We start from the raw sequence: 24,571 nt of genomic DNA on the forward strand, positions 1-24,571 counted from the left end.
CAATAGGAACATTCGTAAAGAGACTTACAACATCGAAGGAACACATGTGTGCATTGAGAGGGACCGGACTATCACGAAGCCTCGCAACAAAGTCGAAGCTATCCTTCACAGTGCGTTTGCAATAGTAATCTTGAACAGGCTGTAGGTAGATGCACAGCCATTTCGAGATAGAGTATTGAGGGGAGGCGGTCATGGATACTATTGGTCTAACAGGGCATGTAGGTTTATGAATTTTAGGAAGGCCATAGAGTCTAGGACGAAGGGTACCAGTCGGTTTGATGCGATCGAATTCATGTTTTGATATTTGTTCTTCATTCTTTAGCTTCTTAAGGTAAGTTACAAGATCCTTTTCTACTTTTTCAGTTCGATCACAGGTCTTGACCGGACCAAGTGTACGGAACTTTGATGTGTCATTTAGGATAACGGACATCTTCTCGATGTAGTCAGTTTTATTCATTAAAACAGTTGCACGACCCTTATCAGGGCGCGTGACAATAATGTCTTTGTTATTGCGTAGCTCATGCAGGGCTTTGAGATGTTCGCGTTTCAATGAAAACGTTCTTCTATCCGGTAATGCATCAGCGTGTTCCTCGGCCTCTGCCCGGATCTTTGCGGCGCCAATGGACTGTTGTGACTCGGACACCGGTCTGAAGCGTAATAACTTGCGGTAAAAGAGCTCAAACTCGGTCATGATTACTTCCTTCTTGTTTGATTTTGGTGGAATCCCGAAATCGGTTCCACGACAGAGGAGCTCTTTCTGAAGAGTGGTCAACTCTAGTGATGTCATGTTAATTATGGTGGTATCAGGATCGATGGTGACATGTCCATATCTTTTCTGTCTTAGCCAATTGTAGGTCTTGTCATGTTTTGTGATTAGATGGATACGTTGTTTCTGGTCATTTTCCGAAAGGAGCATAGAGAATCTCAAGAAGTCGTGAGAGGAGAGAAAGCAGCGTGCACGATCATACAAATACCTAAACCGCGAACGTGACTTTGACAAAGTGTCGCAGGACCGGGCAATCTCGTCTTTCATGAATACGCGTTCGATGTTTAACGTGTGAGGGAGAAGGTGAGCTGAGTGAGGGTGAGAGTGAGTGTGAGGGTGTGCGCGTGAGTCGAGATTGTGTGCGTCCGTCTCGTAATAACAAGTCTTCAGTATACAATCATTTGGTTTCTAGTACTGACTGTTGTCGTACTTATTCTGATTCCTGTTTTTCTGTTTTGTGCCGTGCTCGTCATGGTTATCTTTTGCAGTTACAAGTTTTGGAAGCTGTTTGTCAGCGCATTCATAAGCCGAATTTGTGTGTCCAGAAAGATAGTGTTATTACCTTAAAATTGTTCAAATAATGTTCTGTTGTGTAGTGTGGCAACGTTGTTGCCACTTGTGCCTAAATGTGTTTTGTCACCTTCTTGTTTATTATTGTTATTATTATCATTCGTTCTCACTTTTTTTTGTTTTTTGTTGCTGATACACACTTGTCACGCTTAGTTCTTACTTGTATACCCTTGTTTTCTGCACACTTTTGTGAGAAATCGCACCTCGATATTCTAGTGCTGTCATTGTATCGTGTCACCCTACCTTGATTGCTATATTATTTCCTTTGTTCTCATTTTGTTCTTTAGTACAACGGTGATTCCTGAAGAGTGTTGTACGAAAACTTGTTCGAATCATCTTTTTTTTTCCATTGCCCTTTTTCTTCTTACATGTATTTTTCCTTACCCTTTAGGTTGTTTCTTGCATCGTCTCCATCGCTTACATTGTTAATAAAGTAGTCCACATGTCGCTTCAGCTCGTCCTACTTATTGCCATATTAAAATTATTATTATTATTATTATTTTTTTTTTTGCAAAGCATCAGTCTCAAGTGATGACATGAAAAGATGCTGATGTAAAGACCTCTAGCCTGATCAGAGCTGGATATCTTCACACGGAGCCTCACAACTGCTTTGTTTCAACTCGGAAGAAACTGCTGACACCCTCAATGCTAACAAGTAACAAGTACTAACAACCTCCTAAGGACATTAGGTATTAGCATTTGAAATGCCGAACCTCTCCACTATGAGAATAGATCCACCCTTGTTGCGATAAAAAAACTCACTGTGTAAGTTAGTGCTGCAGTGCTACTCCCACTAGCAAGAGAAAATAGTCAAAATAAGCTGCCTGGGAGCTTTTACTCTTCTTAACAGTTAGTACACGTAGTACTGTAGAAGTATAGAGGTTGAAAGTGACGTTGCCAAGAAGTCAACAAGTAACAACACTCTCCCGTTGTTCACATTCCATTCTTTGTGCATGCCACTAAGACCGAAGCGTCACGTTTTTTAAATGTTCCTTTTCTGGGAATCTGCTTGAGCAGGGCAAAAGATCTGCAATACGAGTCGGAGAAGAAGGCTTTTTGAATAAATTACAGTGAGTGTCTGCACAGCAGAAGAGGGCAGGGAGCACCACGAAAGACCGCCGTGTGCTCAATAACTGGAATATTGAATAGGGCTGAGCTGGCGCATAACAAGTTACATGTACACACACACGGACACGCACGCACGGACACACACACACACACGCGCATGCAAAAGTTCGAAAGAGCTGGAGCTGTGTGACCTTCTGAAAGGGACAGTGGGTCTTTACTATCAAGGCGCCGTAGATTCCAGTTTCGCGGAGAAAGCCACATGGAACAGGGGGAGTTGTGTGCAAATGATACCATGGACCAGCCTGCTGGATATGTTATAACCACTTACATGAGGATCAATCAAAGGTGCCGTAGGGCCAGATGGGGGAGTGCAGCAACGTATTACAAGACAAAAAACCGATGTGAACTAGGAATATTGCCAGTACTTGACTGCAGTATAAAAGTGAATATTTGGTACCTTGAGGAATGGCACGTGGCTATAGAAGTACGACAAACACATTCTAAAAAGTGACACACCCTGGGTATGGTACAAACTTAGCAGTGTAGGCAATCCGCTAGACAGAGCGGTGTGACATCATCATCATAGCAACTAGCGCTGGATGACAGCATGCGTACCGTTGTGCAATGGTGGAATGCGATCACACCTGTACCGCCTAGCTGACAATCATGAATACTGCTTGACCATGGGACAGGAGCGTTTGGTGTGTCCTGCAGGCCGTAATCACACACAAAAAGATGCCAACAGTCACTACACCACATATAGTACTTGTACACTGTACAATGATGAGATACTCAGTTTCTCAATTTCACCATAATGATGGAATACCCAACGCATGCTACGACTCCCAGATGCACATGTAAGCCAGCGCTTTCTACACAGAACAGTAGAATGCTGTGCTGCCACTCAGAGGCTCACATCAAATCACGATCATCAGGTATTGTACATAGTTACTTGCAAGTAGACTTCAGACAGTACTTGTAAGTCTCAACTACGGTGCTGTCGGCAGAGTTTGAATACAGCGCTTACCTGGCTTTCGGCACACACTGCACGCTGGTGGCTTGCGTTTCTTGGCAGTGCCAGCACCAGCACCGGTACCAGCACCACCTCCGGCACCAGCATACCCATCATCACCTGTTGATGATTGCATAGCGTATGCTCTCTTCTGACCGCGACCAGGAGCACCCAGCATACCCGGAGCACTGTTGTAACCAGATGAAGTGTTTGTTTGACCTCCTCCACCTCCACCTCCTCCACCTCCACCTCCTCCACCTCCACCTCCACCTCCCCATCCTCTTGTGCTGCTACTGCCAAAACCACCAGCGGATGTTGCTGCAGAGTTGGAGGTAGAGGATGCACCGTCCGTAGTGACTTCGTCGACCCACTTGAAGAACGAGCACTGGCTCTCCCGCTGTGCCTTGCCGCACTTGTAGAACAGGCGACCCTGGTTTGGACCTTCCTTCCTCACTGCATACCTGCAGACAAACACGCATGCACGCACACACACACACAGACACAGACACAGACACAGACACAGACACACACACGGACACACACACACACACGACAATACACTGGGTCCATCTAGAGATGATAGCATTTCCCAGAGTGTTCAAGTCACCAGCAGAATCAGGCGTCACGAGTCAAGTTCTGACGCTGCCGATATCTTCTGCAACAATGTCACACCACCCAAAATGAGGCCAACAGAAAGACTGGGCGGATGGCAGATGGCCAAACACCATCTACTTCGGCACTCGAGAACAGTCATCGGGAGCGAGGTGACCTATCTCCTCCAGACACACATACACAGACATGGACACAGACACGGTCACGCGCAGACACCAACACAGACACCCACACCTCAGACCTGCGCGTCGCGGAAGCGATGATAGCGAACAGCTATGTTAGACATAGCAACTTGTGCTGGGATTACACCATTCAACAGCTTGCAAGGCTGGTGAATTGACCGCCACTAATTTTAGCCTGGTATCCACCACACAGCTGATTGAAGTGGCTTTTTCTGGCCAGTGAATCCCTATTTTTCATTTTTTCATTTTTCTTCTTTTTTATACACCCACATGCCACACCACATACTCCGGCATACACTGGCTGTTGGTAACCACCCAGGAGAATGAAAGAAGAGCTAGGAGACACACACACACAACACACACACACAACACGCACACAACACACAAACTCCTCCAATTACCAGCATGTATTGCCAGTGCATACGCATAGTAAACCTCACACATTGACTTACTGGGCACACGCCAAGTCACAATTGCATCGTACAGTACCACCACCATCACCACCACCGCTGCCACCACCGCCGGCTTGATTGGAGTATCCGGAAACACCATCACTTGACCTGGAAGAAACCCGAATAGAGAACAACACAACAGCATAACGGCACACAGTCCACATTGAATACCAACTAATACCAACACATTGCATACCCACAAATAATTCCCAGTGTCAAGGCTGGGTATATTCTGGTGCCGAATACCACATACAAGAGTACTTAGAACTTAGTTAGAAGCACAAGCGGCGACACCACAGCCCTATGAACCATTGAAGGCCAAACACATGTGCACCAAGAAACCATCTCTTGTAGATTAAAAAAACCCCAGCTGTACTGGTACTTACCGGCGAGATTCGTACGATGTACCAGCTGTTATGAATTGGCAAATGGTGAGTTCACCAGACAAACACAGAGACAAAGCAAGAACAACAAGCCATTACATTCATACGCCAAGAACACATTCATACTCACTGTAGTGGTAGTAATGTTATGTGTGTACCCCCCCCCCCCCCCCGCCCCCCCCCCCCCCCCGCCCACACACACACATCACTCTGTTTGGCCAAATTCGAACCACGCACGGTATATTTCTATCGCACATTTCATATAAAGGGGTAAGCAGCAGCATTCGGCCCTGTACAGATTTTTCCATCAACCACCACACTATAACTGCACTTTCCAGCCGACCTCGACACATTGCTACAGCACACCACCAGCAAAGCCGGCAACACATCCATTGATACTGAATTCCTTCATACAGCAACGTGTCGAGGTCGGCTGCAGAGCGCAGTTATGGTGTGATGGTTGATGGAAAAAAATCTGCACATTTCACATCCTCAATATAATGCACACCTGGGATGTACGATACTCGTAAAAAAAATCCGGCCAATACTGCACATGGTAGTCGACTATGATGCATGTAGCATTGGCCGGATTTTTTTGGCAAATACCGTAAGTGCTGAGACAGTGCATTCAAAGTGCACTGTCTCGGCATACCGCTAGCCTGGCAGTGATCACACTCATCAAAGACCTAACCATCCAGCCAGTGACACACCGGGGTGTCAGAAACACCTCACCCCACAGCATACCCTAGAAACGTACAAGCATGCTGACGGTGATGTGTTCATGAAGACCGAGCATACACACAGTGTCACCAAGATTAGAGAGTACCGGTAGACATGATCACAAAGCATACCACTTCTGATTTGAAGTTCTGAATAGCTGCACACCACTAGAAGCCGGCTATTCCGTAAGGTTCCACGAGACTTACTGCCATTGCCTCGACCACCACCTCCTCCTCCGAAACCACCTCCACCTCCACCACTGGTAGCAGTATCATCGGCCCATTGAAAGAAGTCACAACCTTCCTTGTACGGCTTGGGGCAGCCGTAGAACTCCCGACCTGAGAGCAACAGCAAAGGGCACGGTGCAGAAAACTCACAAAAAGCTGCACAAGAAGTGTCACACAGTGAGTACACAGGCTAGACCGTGTTCTCTGCTGGGTACTACTTGTAGCACTAGTACATGTAGTACAGTTGCGCTCACTGAAATCCAATCCAAAGTGCAACGCTGGTGCCCTGGACCAGTTCCGGTTACATCACTGTATGTGTACATGTGTACGTCGGTCCTGCCGCATTCGTGCCACTTCCAGGGCATCAAGGGCCGTGCCAGGTGAGAGTGCCAGCTTTGCACTGTGGGTCGGATTTCAGTGAGCGCAACTGCAGTACTAGACAGAATCAGCAGTACTAAGTTTAGTGCAGTAAGACCCAGGGTACACACATACAGTGCTGCCAAACCGTCCGATTTTTGAGGGCTCTTCCGAAAACCGGTCCGAAAAAGGAAACGTCCGAAAAGCAGCCAAAAATATCAGGGATCAGTACTTTCCTATGCAGAAGTCCTGTATTTTCACTTTTCAGCGCAACTGAAGGCACAAATCACTGTACATGTGCTTCTAAAAAGGCTGGCGATGGGCTGTGAAACTAACTTGAAGTGCAAAGAAGTAACACGCCTGGATGGCATGTACACTGTACAGTGTGTGACCACATTCATACATTAGAAAACTCATGACAACTTCGGGGTGCACATAGCCAGCAAGACCCAGGGTACACTCAGCATACACAGGCCAGGACGACATGCTAATCAACCGTCATGTACATGCACACATACAAACACATACCCGTCACTACTGCACTGCCGCCACTGACCTTGATTGGGGCCTTCTTTACGCACAGTCTTGACAACCGCCCGTTGTTCACAGCGGCACAGCACTACGGGTGCCTCACCCGCTCCAGTGGACGTAGTGCCATCATCACCAAAGTCACCAATTCCCTCCAGCAACATCTCTTCGTCTAGTCCTTCAAAGCCATCACCACCAAATGAGTTAGACTGGTTGGATTCGCCCTGCTGACCTCTTGCTGTTGACGACAATGAGTGCTGTCCACCTGCTGCTGTAGTGCTGGAGTACGGGTTATGTGATGGCGGGTTGTAAGCGCCATTTGAGCTGCTCGATTGCGCTGGGCGGGCCGAAGATTGATGATGCCCGGCAGAGTAGGAATGATGTGATGATGACGTCATAGAGTGGTGTGATGACGTCGTGGCGGCGCCGTGATCAAAGACATGCGACTGGTTGTCATTAGAGAAAGCGCTAATGTGACGTTGTGCACCGCTGCCAGCAGCAGAAGCACCTTGAGCTGACCTACCGGCAGCTGAGCTGGAAACATGGCTGCCGCCGCCGGCGCCACCACTACCACCACCACCGCGTGTAGCAGATGAGCTCGATGAGAAGGTGCCACCACTCACGTTGCTAGATCGTGGGTGCTCTCTGCTGTTTGCACTATGTGTGTTGGCAGCTGCTGTGCTACTCGCCAGAGATTGAGCTGGTGCCGGCGGCCTGGATCCGGCCGACACACTGCTAGCGGCACCTCCTAAGAAACAATACAGGAATCATGGCAGCAACAATTCAGGCAAGAATGCCTTAAAACGCACAACCAAAGCAAGCAGGCAATGCCACCTCTGCTAAGCCACTATCACTACTCATCAACCTCTGCTAAGCCACTATCACTACTCATCAACCTCTGCTAAGCCACTATCACTACTCATCAACCTCTGCTAAGCCACTATCACTACTCATCAACCGATGCTGGCCCATGCACTACATGTAGTCTTTTGGACGATGAGTCGACTGGTTTTGGTCCGGAAAGGCTGCGATGCAGCGTTCGGCCCTTATTCCCAATCGAACACGGGTGAGTAAGCGGTCACGCGCTCGTGCGTACACCAGTCGCCTGGCCACCATGCCTGCAGGCTACAATTTTCACACCAAGGTTCAACTCGAGTGACAGGAACGCTGTAAAAGTTGTAGCCTGCGGGCACGGTGACCAGGTGACTGGTGTACGCATGAGCACGTGACCGCTTACTCACCCGTCTTTGATTGGGAATAAGGGCCGAACGCTGCATCGCAGCCTTTTCGGACCAAAACCAGTCGATTTAGCGTCCAAAAGACTACAACATATGGACCAATCGCGGTCATCCGTACATATACACGTACAAACACACACACAGTACCCAGTCAACAAACCTGTAGTGGCAGGACGGGACCTCGACAAATTGCGCATTCGATCAGTCAGCTTGAGTGCCGAGGCAAACATTGCATCGCAGCCTCGGTAGCAGCCTTCATAACTACGAAGAAAACACAAAACCACCCAAAAGTCACTCATGAGAGCTGCCGAAATCACTGGCTCACAGTAATAAGATCACCGATACAGAACATTGGACATGTTTTCCTTAGGTGAGGGTGGGGAGTTGAAGGGTGAAGGGTCTTTCGGATCACACACTGCAAGGGCAGTAGTATACACTGCTCGGGAGTACAATGTACTTTCAAAGTTGGTGCAGAGAGAAAGAGGTCAATGAATGGTGATATTACATTAAAAAAAGGTTGCCATGTTCAGTTGCTCCCATTGTCCATGGAGGGGTAAAATACATCCGGGGGAAGGAGGGGAAGGAATGGCGGATATACTCAGGGGAAGGGGAATGAACCCAATTTTCGTGCTCACCCCTGCTTCAATCCAGTTGGTGCACCACCTCTCTTGAACTTCACCTTCACCTTGAATACAGCACCAGGAGGTTTACACTGCACACAACACAATCAGAACATAACACAACACACCACATCACAACACATCACAACACAACACATCACATCACATCACATCAGAACACAGCACATCACACCACACCACACCACATCCTCGCACTAATGATAAGCTCAAGGCGACGACCATGGTCATCGTCAAGTAGCTAGCACTAGGCAATTACACTACTACAACTCCTGTCTAGTCTAGACTTTGTTGTTCATATAACTCCTGACGGAAGTTGATAACCCAAAACGAGTCGGTGCGGCTTACGCTACGATGGTGAAATACATGTAGACGGCGATACACCGGGTAGATAGACACCCTTAGCAAAAAACGTTATGTTGTAACGGTATTATCGTAAGGGGGAAAATACCGTGATTTGGTTTGGACCTTTAGCAAGATGCACGCTATTTTTAGTACGCTGTTGCCACGAGAATAGCTTTGATTTCGCGCGGTACAACCACTTTTGTCACCATATACGCGATACAAGGTGAAATGCGTACGGACTATGCAATATTTGGCCAAAACACGTACCGTTGGTCACAACGATAAATCAGCCCCCATAACGTTTATACGCTGCAGCTTCAACGCTATTTGGGTGATCAAGGTACGAGTACCGTAAAAAATAGCGTTACCGTTGTTTGCTAAGGGTGTCTGATGTCTGCATTTCGTGACTAAAAACTGGGTGCGGTTTACACTAGTACATGTATACTAGTACTCCAGTGCGGCTTATACTCCGGAAAATACGGTACTTGTCACCTGCAACGGAGGAGAGCGACCGCATCCAGTATGAAATCCCCCCCCCCCCCCCCACACACACACTGTCACACATACATGCCCCCCCCCCCCCCAACATGCATATGACCAGGGCAAAGATAGTAGAAACATCAGCAGCAGCAGCACTGCCATCGCTGACAGCAAAACTTCATTACATGCCAAGTAACTTAGCTCACCTGATCGCATTTCTTCTTTGCCGCTGTGAGCCCAGTGACGATCTCCGGGAAGAATATCGAGGCTCTACAACCAGGGTAACAGTTGCAGCCTATCATGAATCTGAATAGCATAGCAACAGCAGCAAACAGCACACACACATACGTTGATGGTGGGCTACTCTGAGTGATATGCTGACAGCTACACATATTCTGGTTTTCTGCCTCATCCACTCGACCAGCGTTCATCAGTACATGTACTTGGGAGGGGGGACATAAGCCAAAATTAGCAATGGTCTTACTTATACATAAACCAGACACACACACACACCTCAGACCTCATGCCCATCGCGGAAGCGATGATAGCGAACAGCTATGTTAGACATAGCAACTTGTGCTGGGATTACACCATTCAACAGCTTGCAAGGCTGATGAATTGACCGCCACTATTTTTAGCCTGGTATCCACCACACAGCTGTTTGAAGTGACTTTTTCTGGCCAGTGAATCCCTATTTTTCATTTTTCCATTTTTTTCTTTTCTTTTTTTCTACACACACCACACCACATACTCCGGCATACACTGGCTGTTGGTAACCACCCAGGAGAATGAAAAAAGTCAGGAAGAGTCTGAGAAAGAGAAGAAAGACGTGTGCGACCATAATCGTCGGGAATTGAACCCGCAACATATGAACACACACACACACACACACACACACACACACACACACACACACACACGCACACGCACACACTTACCCTCCAGCTTTTTTCTCACGGATGCACATCTGCCCAACACCGCACTGTGGACACGGCCCAGCCGGCTCTCCTGCATTAGGATTAGGGTGCAAACCACCGCCACCACCACCACCGCCGCCGTCAAACCCTCCACCACCACCACCACCTGGACCTCCTGGACCTCCACCACCTGCAAGACACCCCATGAGCCATGAGCCACATATTTTAATTTTTCAAACTAAAATCGTAATACGAACAGCAGAGAACTTACTAGCCTTACAACCATACACACATGCACAAGCACAATCACAAGTGACATGCACGCATACACATCCGAGGCACACGTATACACACACGTACACACAGACACACACACAAACACACACACACACACACATGTGCATGCACACAGACGTGGACACAGACACACACACATACACACACACACACAGACAGAGACACAGCCAGAGACACAGACACACACACACACATCCACTCTCAGTCCATGTGCTATATTTAAGATGTAATGAGGTTGTACAAATTGAAGACTTCAACAGCATGTATATAACATACCAGGTGGCGGAGGTTGGTTAGTCGGGTCTCCAAAGTACACTGAGAGAGCGTTCTCCAGAAGATTCTTCTGCAAAGGCCAGAGACAGCAATGTTCCAGCATGATGCTAACAACATAATGCTACTAAATTCTACGCACAATTAGGAATCGCCACAGAATGATCCCATAGCCGATTTTTCATAGCAAAGTAGTCTCCAATGCAGTAAACTAAAGTGATAAACGTACAGGCAATGCAAGGAAGTTCTAGTGCCCTAGTACCCTAGTGTCCTAGTACCCTAGTGTCCTAGTGCCCTAGTGTCCTAGTGCCCTAGTGTCCTAGTGCCCTAGTGTCCTAGTGCCCTAGTACCCTAGTGTCCTAGTGCCCTAGTGCCCTAGTGTCCTAGTGCCCTAGACAAGCTATACACCACTCTACAGATACACCCATCTTGTCATTGTGTGCCTTTCTTTAAAGGGGAAGCTCACCCTAAAAATGAATAGAATAGGCTAGATCTGGGAGGTCACAGAGAGACACTTTGGAAGTGGATGGGGGAATAACCAATTTCTTTCTTGTTTCTCTACAACAACGACCTTCTTGCGTGACCTTTTTTTCCAGTCGGGATACCGGTAAGGTGCCATACGTCTTCAAGAACTCTGTTCGAATGCTTTTTTTACCCGTAGTCCCTCTCCCTCAACATGAGGAGGGAGCAGCAACCTGCTCATCATTCCTGTGCACACCACTGCATCCTCAGCTAAGCGTATCAGTCATGCTGGAGCTATCCTGTGGAACCAGCGCCCACACACTTGAACAAAAAGTGCTCCACTTTGAAGTCACTAAGCTTGGCTTATCTATTAGGTAGTGCCCTCGACTTCAATTGTAGTACACATCTGATTCATCTCTCTCTCTAGATCCCTCCCTCTCACCCCCTCCCTCTCTCCCCTCCCCCTCAAGACCTTTCCAGCTGTGTATCGATTGTCGCAATGGACCTATTTCGAACGGAGTTATGGAAGTTTGCACCCTGATCTATGCCCTGCAATATACTGTGCAAATAAGTATAATGACGTCTATAGACGTCATTAGTCCTCTAGCGTATAGCGTGCATGATGTCTATGGACGTCATTAGCACGAAAAGGGTTAATGACGTTACCATGAAGTCACCAAATTTTGTGAAAACTTCCAGCTGTTGAAACTCCGGAAAGGCTGCTCCGATCGACCCGGGACCTTCACAATTGGAATCAATGCATTTTCACAAGTTCTGAAGTTTTCATTTAGGGTGAACTTCCCAACCAGGCTAAGCAGTAAGCTGCTGCATCAACAGCAAGTTCAGCAAAGTGTGCCCGCCACTGAATCATGTTATTGCCCGTTTGAGTGAGGTCACTGCACGGAGCAGATACTTGTAAGTCCAACTGAGAGGGCAAGACTTGGTTCGAAGATCTCAGCATTGTGCAGAGAACGTCAACTCCTCCATAGCATGGCACTGCCCATTACTGGTAGACTAGATAGCATTCACAATTACACATAAACTGCTGACACGGCCAGTCACCATATAGCACAGATTGAGTATAATATGACCAGTCACCATACGGCACAGATTGAGTATCCAGGACCAGTCACCATACCTGCGCTAATGCCTGTTCAAAGACATGGCGGTACCTCTGCAGCATATCCCTGACAACATCTAAACAAGAGAAACAACACCACACATCACCACACATCAGTGTACAACGCCCACACTCGCACAAGGCCAGTTAGTCAAACTCAGGGCGGAAGAGGGTAAGCAGGGCACATCGAACAGCCAAAGCATCATTCAGAAGAAGACATGTATCTGTCGAAATACTGCTATAATATCAGCACGGGACATGGTTGTAAGTTAGAGATATCAAACAGGACAAACAGTAAGCAGAGACTACTAATCACATGTTTTCAGAGAGAACACCATGTCTCTTACCATTCTTCTGCTTTCGCCTCTCACAAATTCTGAATGAAAAGAAAGGGAACATGACAAAACAAAACAACATAAGAACCCTACATAACCAATAGTACTCTTGACAATAGAGTCTGATTAGTTTTGCCCTCAATCTTGGCGACAAAATATGCGTGACGAGTACGTGACGTACGCAATACGCATCCTGTGGCAGGAGGAGCCATGCAGCTTCCGTCAGATGGACCAAGTGGAGGTGTCCTTCAGTTGGATGGCCAATTCAATGGCTGCACTGTTCGGGAGGCCCTGAAGATGAAGCACCCAGAGTCCACACCTCCTCACCCGGATGCCATCACAGGGCCTGCTGGAGAGCCGGGTCACGCGCCCGGCTGGGGAACTGCACGACCTGGCTGAACAGATAACACCGGGTCCAGTCTGACCCGGCCGAAAAATGTCTCAAACTGACAGAGGATTCCTAAAATACCGGTACTTTACGACTCGCAGACCCCATCTATCTGTTGCAAATTAATCTAGCGCAACCGTAGGTCTACACCCTGATCTACACACTACACTACACTACAGTCTATGAGCGACAGAAACTCGGCTAGGGTCAACTGGTCTGGGGTCAACAGGTCCGAGCGCGATCTGGCCAGCGGCGAGCAGGAAGTCAGGACATTCAAAGTCGATGGGGCAGGCAGTCAAAAGCGTAACTAACGTTACGTTGGCTATAGCTTTTGACACAGTTGCAAGTAAGTTAGTTTAGTTTTCAGCCGACTGGTGATTTGGACGATGGAGCCCGCAGCGAAGAGAAAAAGAACTCACGCTTTCCAAGACTCTTGGAAGAAAGGTCGACCTGGCTGGACTACGACCATGCCAGTCTATCCATGTCATGCGCTTTGTGCAAGACGCATTTCCAAAGGAAGACGAGCGGCGGTGGATTTGGTCGCGATGACGTTCCTGCCGTCGCCGACTTCAACTACGACAAGGCTATGGCTGCATGGCATTCTGAGGTGACTCGGCGCACTACGACTGCAACGTCAACCTCGTCTGAAAGAAGGGACCTGGCCCGCACATCCAGAGCAGCAGCGGCAGCAGCAACGCCAGCAGCAGCAGCAGCAGTTGCAACTCCACCAGTTCTCCAGTCTGCTGAAGCCTTTCAGCAGATGGTGCAGCAGATGCCAGTCGGCTTGGCCATGCGGGTGATGCAATGGCAGCAAGCAGCTACTCCACAAGGTGCTGCAGGCACCCCCCCCATGACATTGCCAACTGTGCACGCCGTCTTGCAAGTAGCCACGTCGACCCTGCATCCCTGGGTGCGTATGTGGCCAGTCGGCTGATCCCACTTGACAAGCGACCTGGGGTTCGACCAATAGGAGTTGGCGAAGTACTGCGGTGGATTGTTGGAAAGGCTATACTGTCCATCGTCGTCAGCGACATCCAGGAAGCAGCAGGCAGCTCGCAACTGCGTGCTGGGCAAGAATGTGGCATTGAATCCGCCATCCATGCCATGCGTGAAGTGTTCGACAACAGCGATCGCGAGTACACACCTCTTGGTGATGCAACGAATGCTTTCAACAGCATCAACAGAGAGGTTTGCCTACGCAATATCCAGCACCTTTGTCCAGCCCTGGCTCAGATTGCTATGGACTGCTACCGCGACCCATCTCATCTCTTTGTTGGCGGTGAATCCCTGTTTTCCAGCGAAAGAACCAAGCAAGATGACCATGATGACCCCATTGCCATGCCACTGTATGCCATCGCTGTCCTTCCGCTCAATCTCGCTGTTGCTACGGAGGGGTCCACCCAGGCACTGTATGCCGATGCTGCTGCATGGTGCTGGTGGCAAGGTTGCAAGCGTCCGCTGCTAGTGGGACGGTTTTACGAGTACTTGCAAGGGTCCGCAGTTTGGCAATCTCCCAAACCCGGCAAAGTCCGTTCTGCTTGCAAAGCCAGATCATGCAGAGGAAGGCAAGAATTTGAATGTGGCGTGTCTTTCTCGATTAGAGAGCGAACAAATGCCTGCTCCAGATTGGGAAAATTTGAATGCACCAGCCTAATGGCCACAGCCAAAAAAAAGCTGAGAGACATCACAGCAAGCCTCCTGAAGAAGGTCATTACCAATGTAGCCATTGAGCCTGGCTTCCAACATGTCATTGGGGAACACTTTGCCCACCGCACTGCTATCGCCGATGAGCAGACCCAGCTGCACATAGCCGTCAACAGCATTTGGGCTGGTCGATTTGAGCGCACTGCCATAGATGTAGGACAGTAAGAGTATTTGACCATCATGCGTCCTCAAATCGTACCGCCTCACTTGCCTTGGCCTACGTCCGCCAGAAAAAGGAGTAGCGGCGAAAAGTATGAGCTACGGGTTCGGGACATCGAACATGCCTCATTTGTGCCAGCAGTTTTCTCTACTACTGGAGACATGGGTCACCACTGCAGCTCTGCCCTCTACATACGCATCGCCACCTTGACAGCTGAGAAGACCTGTGAGCCGTACAGCGTAGTCATGGCCTGAGCTAGGTGCCGCCTCAGTTTGGCTCTCCTGAGGTCGAGCATCATGTGTATTCGTGGTGCCCGCAACCTTCGATCCTGCGGTGATCCTCTCTCGCAGTAGTAGCAGAGGAAGCCATCCAGCAGCTGTAGAGACAGTGTAGCACATCCCCATGCTTATTAGTATTATTATTGCTAACGGATGGGACAGAGGCATTGTACAGACCCCGTGCATTTAGCACTTATCATCGACCATGAGCTACAAACCTATCGTCGTTGTCTGTTATTCTTGTTTTATTTTTTTGATCTTTCGAATAGATCCCGTGCATTGAGCACCTATCATCGAACATGAGTTATGTGCCTGTCGCCTGCTGTCTTACATTTATTTTGTACTCTTGTTTATTTTTGTTTTCCTCCCTGCCCACTCTGCCTGTCTTCTGGCACATGCGAATACGTGGACTTACTGTTGACGTAAACGCGGACGTGCGTATAATAATAATAATAATTGCTATTGTTTGTTTCAATATTTGCTCAGAGGTGGCTCCCCCCCCCCCACACCTTTTCATTAAGACAATAAAACCCGTATATGCCGTACTACGCATCCTAGTATTATTATTATTATTATGGTGTCCGGATTGCAAAAAAGGGCGCAACTCATCACGAGTAGACGGTATTCAAAGTTTCAAACCCTTAGCCTGGTGTGCACAGTGATGGTACAGCCTTACTGGTGTCATGCAGCAATGTACCAAAAGGTCCCAAACATGTGTTCCCTCCTCAATGATCTCTGAGCCTGGTAGATGTACAGTGCTGCTCAATGAAATCCAGTCGCGTCACTCAGTTTGCGCCTAGCATCATTTCGTAGCCCAGTGTTCGTAGGTCTAGAGCTGTGCAACGCCCGGCGCGGACTTGAGTGATACGACTGGATTTCATAGTGCGCACTACGCACTATTTGGCCAAAAACGTACCGTTTGTGACAACGATAAATCAGCCCCCATAACGGTTTTACGCTACAGCTTCAACGCTACGTGGGTGATCAAGGTACGAGTACTGTAAAAAATAAATAGCACTACCGTTGTATGCTAAGGGTGTCTAATTATAATTTGAGCTGAAAACTCGTGTTCTCACGTACCTTTTCTAACAGCATGAAACAAACGGAAGTGCAGTGCTCCTCTGTAGCTCGGGTTATGATGAAAAAAGGGAAAAAGTGTGCTGTGACCAGGATTCGAACCTGGGTTACTACGGCCACAACGTAGGGTCCTAACCACTAGACGATCACAGCATGCTACAGAGGCACACGATCCTAGGTGAAAACACCGGAGGTTATGAGAGAGTTACCAATGTACCTGTACGACAAAGCGTACAAACAAGAGTATAGCTCCCAAGAGTGTGCAGCTGTCATCACAAAAAGACTAAACACACAGAACAAGCAGTGCCGTGCCAGCAACCTGCTGCATCAAGACTACAGACTACAGATAGCATGCGATAACATACGATTTCAGATCGGACTCGAGCTCAGCCCGCAGGTCTGGCTTGGACATCTGAAAGCCCATGCTGTCATAACCTGGAAGCATACCATAAGAGAAGGAAGTGAAAAAGTAACAACACTAACAGTTAGTTCAACACGTGATAAAAATAACCCAAGCACAACAGAGAAGAGTCGTGAAGACTACCGAGAGAGAGCAAGGACAGTCGGCCATGCACACCGAATTGGAATCACAACAGGAGATGGCTGCAGTAGTGATTCTTTAAGCTTCACGGCTAGCCTATCAACACTCAGTGCTTTATGGGCTGTTGTTCCTTTGACCTATGCTCCGACACCAGGTCTATCACAGCATTTTTTGTGCCGTTTTTTGTTGTTGTTGTTGTCGAAAAGCTAAGTTTAGTGACTCTAGAAGGATCAGAAAAGTGCCCAGCAGACGGGAGTGCCCGCGTTCGGGGAGCTTTACTGCATTACACAGTACACACTCACTGCAAGAAAGACTATGGTCTTAAAAGAAAGCCGGTAACGTACCATCGACAAGACCCATGCCAAGTTCTCCAGGAACAAATGAGCCATCTGGCTGGACACCCACATAGAGCCGGTTCTTGATTGTCTCAATGTGCTCAGCGTGGGTTGCATCAGTGCCTAGAACAGAACAACATAAGATGGAAGAAGGAGAGACAGAACAAGCTGACTTGGATGAGCAAATATCCTTTCGTCAAAGCGAGTACTCACGTCGACTAGCATTCGTCCTTGGCTAAGGATGAGACGAGTATCCTACACAGCAACGGTGCATAATGAATGTGTGATAACGTGTGCACAGTACTACAACAGCACAGGTACCTACGGAATACTAACATTATTAATGTGTGCAAGTTCCACTGCAGCCACTTTATAAGCAAGGAAAACCCCACACCATCACCAATCCAAGTGGCCTCTTTGCTGCAAAATTAGATTGAAATTACGAATTTGTGCAGCAAAAGAGACAACGTGCGCCGGTGATGGCGTGGGGTTTCCGTGTTCTTAATACTAACGTTAAAGCAGTTTTAAAAGCTCTGAGCTAATTCTTCATCACTGACCGATGCCGTGTTTGTCCATAAGAGCGATCAAGTCAGCTTCCTTCAGCAACGGCGGTGCACTTGTCTCACCCTCGATCAGCTAAAACACACACACACACACACGCACGCACACACACACACACACACACGCGCACACACACACACAACAAAAGCAAACGGATGGGAGGGGCGGCATGGTCAAGAAACAGGCTGGTATGCAGGTTTACATTGACCGCAGAAAACACCACAGAGACGACACCGTCACCACCTTTGCCGTGTACTGTGGACACGGCCATATACAGTGAATATGGGAAAGAACGACATACTGCCTCTGTAACAACATTTCGCTGATGGCGACATTCCTTCATGCCCACAATTCTATGATACTGTGTATACAAATATGTGTGGATCTAACGACAACTTGGATAACGACAGTTCGAGAACGTCGACCCACTTTCGGAGCTCCGCTGTCTAGTTAGCATCCTGTGCTCACAAGGGACAATGCTGGGTGTGCTGTTGCAGAAGCAGTGTGGCATTTCGAGCAGGGTGATTGTCACTGGAGCGCCGTTCTACGCAATATTCACTAATTGAAGCGACTACAATCATGTACATGTACACCAAAGAGTAATAACAAAGTATAACGTACGTCTATGCTGGTCGGCTGAAAGGTGTCGTTGACTTCAAAGTGCTGCGGCATGATTCGATCACTCCACCGCTCGTACGGGTAAACGTCAAGGAAGTGCCGCTGCAGAATCTCCAGACCCTTCGCTGTGAACTTCTCCTCGGCGATCTCAATCTCGACGTTGGTCTCATGTCCTTGTGCGTCCTACAAATGCATACGCAAAAACAGCATACAAGCCGACATATGTATGCGTATTGCTAAAAGACGGGATCTGTGATCTGTGGCATAGTGGCACAGTGGTGACTTGCCAAGAACCTCAAGGCAGAATAAGTAAGCACACTTGTGCTGTACTTAAGTACTAAAACGTGCCATGGTTAGTAGAAGTATTCTAGTTCAACATACACACAACCATACACACCACCATACACACCACCATACACACCACCATGCACACCAATATGCACACTACATGCTGTGCCTCTCTGTCCAGTGCCCTGCCTTATGACTACGAGTACAACGACATGACAACACATTAATTCCTATGTAACACTGCTAAACAGTGCAAGAGAGACTATTAAAGTAAGGGCAATGCTGATGTTCTTATTCGTAGTAGTGCAATATCTGAATCTGAATGCAACGGAGTGAAGGAAGCAACTCTGTGTACTTCCGAAGTACTAAGGTCAGGCCAACATTGTTTTGGAACCCCTATCGAATTAGGTATCTATGGAAAGCTCAGGACGTCAGTACTCTAAAATTGGGGCTAAATGGGGAGGGGGCACACGTTGGTGTGTGTGCATGGGTGAGATATAGGAATTTTGAAGAAGTCACTTGGTACATGCGAGAAATGACAGACATACATGCAAGTACCTTTGACACGCATGCCAGGAAGTGACGCACCACAAACTCATACACCGTCTTTTCATTGCCCTGCAGCACAGCACACAGCACACAGCAGGCAGCACAATATAACCAAAACCAGCCAAAGGACAGAAGAGTAACAGCTAAAATCCAACACAGCTGATCTTCACAAATCCTATCACACTGTTGCACTAAGTCTTGCTTGGTTCTCATGAACTCTGGACATGCACAGTATAGACAAGCACACACGATGTACATGTACCAAACTGAAGTCAGACTGAAGAACAGAACATCTTTTGGTCCCTAGGAAACTACTTACTAGTAATAGTTTCCTAGGAGACCAAAATACGTTCTGCTCTTCAGTCTGTGGCATTTGATAAACTTTATCAAATCGGCGCAAAGTATGCCTGTCAAGGTTTGTGCAAAGCTTTCGAATTTAGTGGTCACGCCCGTACTAACTTTCGGGCAGGTACCAACTTTCGGGCACGAACTAACTTTCGGACCTGACTTGTATGCAGTAGAGAAGTCATCTTTCAAGTAGATATACATGTACATGCTACACGCTGCATGTGTGAAGCGCACCGGTACTTATTTCGGGCAGTATGTTTATCAGACCTAACTTGACTTCAGCAGAAGGAGTCAAAAGAATGAAGGGGTATTTACTATTTATTTTGGGCAGGTACTTATTTACGGACGTTTACGGTAGTTTGGTTTGTGGGTGCACTTATACCAACTAGGTGTGGGTGTGTTGCTGTGCAGGCGGGTGTGCGCAACCACCAGTAGAGCCACACACCCACACGTAGTGAGGACCAGGCTAGAACATTACAACGACGTACTGCCAAAGTGTTGGTGAACTTGGTTGGGTGAATGGGAGGATGGGCGTTGTCAGACTTGCGACCGTTGCGCGCATTAGGGCCGCCGTATACATTGAGGATGCGCTGCGCAAACTCTAAGCACAAAAACGAGAAAAAGAAACAGAGGAGTAGATACCAGTGCTGCATTGCACAGTGAGCATTTCAGTTATGTGTGCACGGGGAAAGGCTCTTCATTCCACACTCAATCCTCTAGTTGTATCACATGCCAGATGCGGTCAGTAAGTGTGTGAGGACAAGGTGCAGAAAAAGGATTGACGGCATCAGGGTATCCGTCCCGGGATCAAACTGCATTTACTGGTACCCCATGCCCCAGTGAAGGTAATACTTGCACACGCACACACATACACGCACGCAGCACAGGGCCTGTACCTCCCCACTGGTGATCCTGCGTCTGCATTTCCACAAGAGGCGTCAGGTTGAGTGACTTTGGAAAGATGTTTGTCTCGGTACGGGGATAGCTGATGAACCTGACACAAGCAAACATCAAAAACAGCGTCAGCACTCCTCTTCAACTTCAGGTACAGAACAACACAAAGTTACAAACACAAATAATCAACCATATCTGCACAGCATGTAAAAAGACTCAGTCTCTCTCGAATGTATAGCACAAAATCATCCTAGCCATAACAATAAGAACACGAGCCATGTCCAATGTAGTGTCACTAAACGTACTGCAGTTGTGGCAACCCAAATCTGACCTCACAAATAGAATAGAACAGGCCGGGGGGGGGGGGGGGGGAGGGGAGGGGAGGGGAGAGGAGTACATAACCAAGAGTGTGTAACTCGACGATCCCCCAGCCCGAGGTGGTTATGTACTCTCGAGGATATGCAACACTGAACACCAAGGCTGAGCCATGAATGCTGCATTGCTGCTGCAGTCACAAAATCGGAATCGTCTCCTAGTAGTAGCAGTGCACTAGTAGTGTATCATACATGTACATAGAGACCTCAGGCAATCTCACCCTGAAGTGTAGAGCTTCTCAGCCACGCGCATGGCCTCCTTGGCGTTGATACGCAGCTTGCGTGATGCCAGCTTCTCAAATTCCTACCCAAGCAGAATGTGTAATTGGCACGAAAACAGCAGAAACATTAGCTTAGATCACGGATAGATCTACCAGTCGCGGTACATGTACATGCACATGTACCGTATTTTCCGGAGTACAAACCGCACTGGAGGTGAACTACAGGCGTTTAAAGTGCGGCTTATACTCCGGAAAAATACGGTATACGGCTGCAGTCACATACACATCTACACTGGTATAGGTGAGTCCAGGTCACACAAGTACAATTATCACACTAGTACTTCACGTACAAAGATGTGGTACAGGGGATATCCCATATCCATGGGGTGTACTGAATATTCAGATGCACAGTTCTGGGTTCAATACTCTGGATAAGAAGTCTTACGTATGTATGGCATCACAGTGTACCCTGAGAGGTTCAAGTTTAAGTTGAATAATGAAGTACATGTATTGAATTACTGGTACATGTAGAGCGCACTGCACCCCCAGGGAGGAGAGTAAAACCTGGTGTAAGCGACCTCTGGGTTTAGCGACCACCTGCTCTTAATGACCGTTTTTCCATGCACCGACAGTTCTACACAGACACATGTGGGACCTGGCTCTAAAGACCACCTGGCTGAGAACGACCGCTTTTGCTTGCACAGTGGGGTGGTTGCTTAAACCAGGTTTTACTGTACTGCATAGTACTGCGTAGTGTACTCACCACTGTATCCAGAGCTACTGGCCGGTACTTGGTCGTATTGGACCCACGCACCGATGTCACTTTGGCTGTGGGTTGCTGCACATTCAGCATGGCAGGGAACACACACACACACACACACACACACACACACACACACACACACACACACACACACACACACACACACACACACACACACACAAAGATGACCTTCACTACCACAGTAGCTACAGAGCTGACAGGAATATTGCACAACTAATTACTTTCACAACCATCAAGAGTGGGCAGCCGTAGATAGGGTGTACGGCAGCAAAGTTTCAAAAAATCACGATGCATTTAATTTACAGCTACACCATAGCTCACTGGTTAGACGATCGCTGGCCTCAAGCAAAGGCCCCTGGTTCGAGTCCTGGTGGTGACAGTCTGTTCTGCGGCAGCTAGACACCAAACTGATGGAGCACCGAGACACTCGACGACCTCATACCTACATGTAACTCCAGCACATCTCTCATGTGCAAACCAACAGCCTTCCAACGTGCGCTGAAATTACCTTCCCCGAGACACTCCGACAGTTGTACTGTAGACCTGACAACAGCTCATGCACTTGATGCACACAATGTCATCCCACAGGTTAACCCTAGTTGCCCAAGTCACTAAAGCTATACCATACAGATAGCTATACCATACAGATAGCTATACCATACAGATAGCTATACCACACAGATAGCTATACCATACAGATAGCTATACCATACAGATAGCTATACCATACAGATAGCTATACCATACAGATAGCTATACCATACAGATAGCTATACCATACAGATAGCTATACCATACAGATAGCTATACCATACAGATAGCTATACCATACAGATAGCTATACCATACAGATAGCTATACCATACAGATAGCTATACCATACAGATAGCTATACCATACAGATAGCTATACCATACAGATAGCTATACCATACAGATAGCTATACCATACAGATAGCTATACCATACAGATAGCTATACCATACAGATAGCTATACCATACAGATAGCTATACCATACAGATAGCTATACCATACAGATAGCTATACCATACAGATAGCTATACCATACAGATAGCTATACCATACAGATAGCTATACCATACAGATAGCTATACCATACAGATAGCTATACCATACAGATAATATCTTACCTCCTGACAGAGTCCCAGGATGATTTCCGCCGGCAAGCGATGGAAGACACGAAAACTGCCAAAAACGCAGACACATACACAAGCACACAGGGCAAAGACCAACAGACAGATAGTGTCCAATAATACTCATAAAAAAGGACACACTTCAGGCTCTTTACGAACATCTTGTGCATCTCAGCATAGTGTCCAATGCTTGCACTTTCGTCACGAGAAGCATTCAGTGATATATACACACACTCACGCATACCCCCCAAACACCCACCCACCCGTCACAATGACCATTCCTTCCATTTACTTGCCATGTACTAGCATTGCGTGTTACTATTTTGGCATACTGTAAATAGAGAGCGTGTGTGGGCAGGCGTGTTTTTACCGCCATATCGCCAGGTGTGTCTTTACCACCATATTTATCAACCATAAGTACAGCTGCAGTGGTGTCTTCAACTTCATTCTCCCGAGTCAAGCTCCGTATGAAGACATCCAAGAAGAAGATTGCCTGATGAGTCCAGCGGGGACGAACGTACGTCGCAATCGAGCTATGTCGTTGCTGTGTCATCTTCTATGTGCCATGCGCTACTTGATGTACCAGCCTGCTATACCGGATACCACCAACCATGCATCGACCAGGCGCCAGGCGCAAACTGATGGTGGTGGTGGTGAGAAGGAGAGCTCTGTGCCAGAACTTTGCAGCCTAGAGAGCGTGTGTGGGCAGGCGTGTTTTTACCACCATATTGCCAGGTGTGTCTTTACCACCATATTTATCAACAATACTGTAAATAAGTATATGTTATCGCATGGTTGCAAGGGCCTTATGGCATATTATTGCCCCGAGAGGTTAGCCCGAGGGCCGTAGGCCCGAGGGCTAACCTCGAGGGGCAATAATATGCCATAAGGCCCGCAGCAACCATGCGATAACAAATTTATCACATGGCCCACAGAGCAGACCATTGGGCTGCTGTTGAAATTAGCCCAAATGCCAACACATTATGACCACAATGTATATTGATGTGCTATCATTATCAAAACAGGAAAAATGAAGATATTTCTCCTACACCCTAACAAAAGGTCTGCTACGGGCCATCAGAGAGTATACAGTACTGAAAGACGGAGACAGAAAAAAAGTGCCGGCACCGCATCGTCATAGCAATAGACATGGCAACGACAATAAAATACAGCAGAATCATAATTTCAGTTGAAAAATTAAGAGTGCTACCACAAAGAGTTTCTTCATGTTTACATGTGTATCAGGAAGTTGTCAAATACAGTACTGCAACAAGTGCAAGGATTTGTCGACTCCCTGGTGTGTAATTCTGAGGACAA

General features: G+C 47.6%; 1 protein-coding gene and 1 non-coding gene across 3 annotated transcripts in view; both read right to left on the bottom strand.

Moving 5' to 3' along the window:
- Positions 1–2,294: 2,294 nt before the first annotated feature.
- LOC135808778 (DNA topoisomerase 3-like) overlaps positions 2,295–24,571 on the bottom strand; it is a 33,883-nt gene continuing 11,606 nt past the window's right edge. For both annotated transcript variants that reach the window (XM_065322006.1, XM_065322007.1), the window contains 24 exons: positions 23,252–23,306; positions 22,079–22,153; positions 21,316–21,398; positions 20,723–20,820; positions 20,315–20,427; positions 19,488–19,547; positions 18,645–18,824; positions 18,020–18,098; positions 17,472–17,585; positions 16,952–17,021; positions 12,992–13,020; positions 12,663–12,721; positions 11,069–11,135; positions 10,517–10,685; positions 9,785–9,884; positions 8,751–8,827; positions 8,276–8,376; positions 6,906–7,625; positions 5,972–6,103; positions 5,049–5,073; positions 4,663–4,770; positions 3,666–3,877; positions 3,432–3,635; positions 2,295–3,112 (listed from right to left, as the gene is read on the bottom strand). In XM_065322006.1, coding sequence (XP_065178078.1) covers positions 3,069–3,112; positions 3,432–3,635; positions 3,666–3,877; positions 4,663–4,770; positions 5,049–5,073; positions 5,972–6,103; positions 6,906–7,625; positions 8,276–8,376; positions 8,751–8,827; positions 9,785–9,884; positions 10,517–10,685; positions 11,069–11,135; positions 12,663–12,721; positions 12,992–13,020; positions 16,952–17,021; positions 17,472–17,585; positions 18,020–18,098; positions 18,645–18,824; positions 19,488–19,547; positions 20,315–20,427; positions 20,723–20,820; positions 21,316–21,398; positions 22,079–22,153; positions 23,252–23,306 — 2,974 coding nt within the window. In that variant the 3' untranslated portion in view covers positions 2,295–3,068. The remainder of the gene's footprint in view (positions 3,113–3,431; positions 3,636–3,665; positions 3,878–4,662; positions 4,771–5,048; positions 5,074–5,971; positions 6,104–6,905; positions 7,626–8,275; positions 8,377–8,750; positions 8,828–9,784; positions 9,885–10,516; positions 10,686–11,068; positions 11,136–12,662; positions 12,722–12,991; positions 13,021–16,951; positions 17,022–17,471; positions 17,586–18,019; positions 18,099–18,644; positions 18,825–19,487; positions 19,548–20,314; positions 20,428–20,722; positions 20,821–21,315; positions 21,399–22,078; positions 22,154–23,251; positions 23,307–24,571) is intronic.
- Trnah-gug (transfer RNA histidin (anticodon GUG)) lies at positions 16,668–16,739 on the bottom strand. The gene has a single exon. It is a non-coding gene; the product is annotated as a tRNA-His (tRNA).

The sequence above is a fragment of the Sycon ciliatum genome, chromosome 2 (assembly GCF_964019385.1).
Source record: "Sycon ciliatum chromosome 2, ocSycCili1.1, whole genome shotgun sequence".
Lineage (NCBI taxonomy): Eukaryota > Metazoa > Porifera > Calcarea > Leucosolenida > Sycettidae > Sycon > Sycon ciliatum.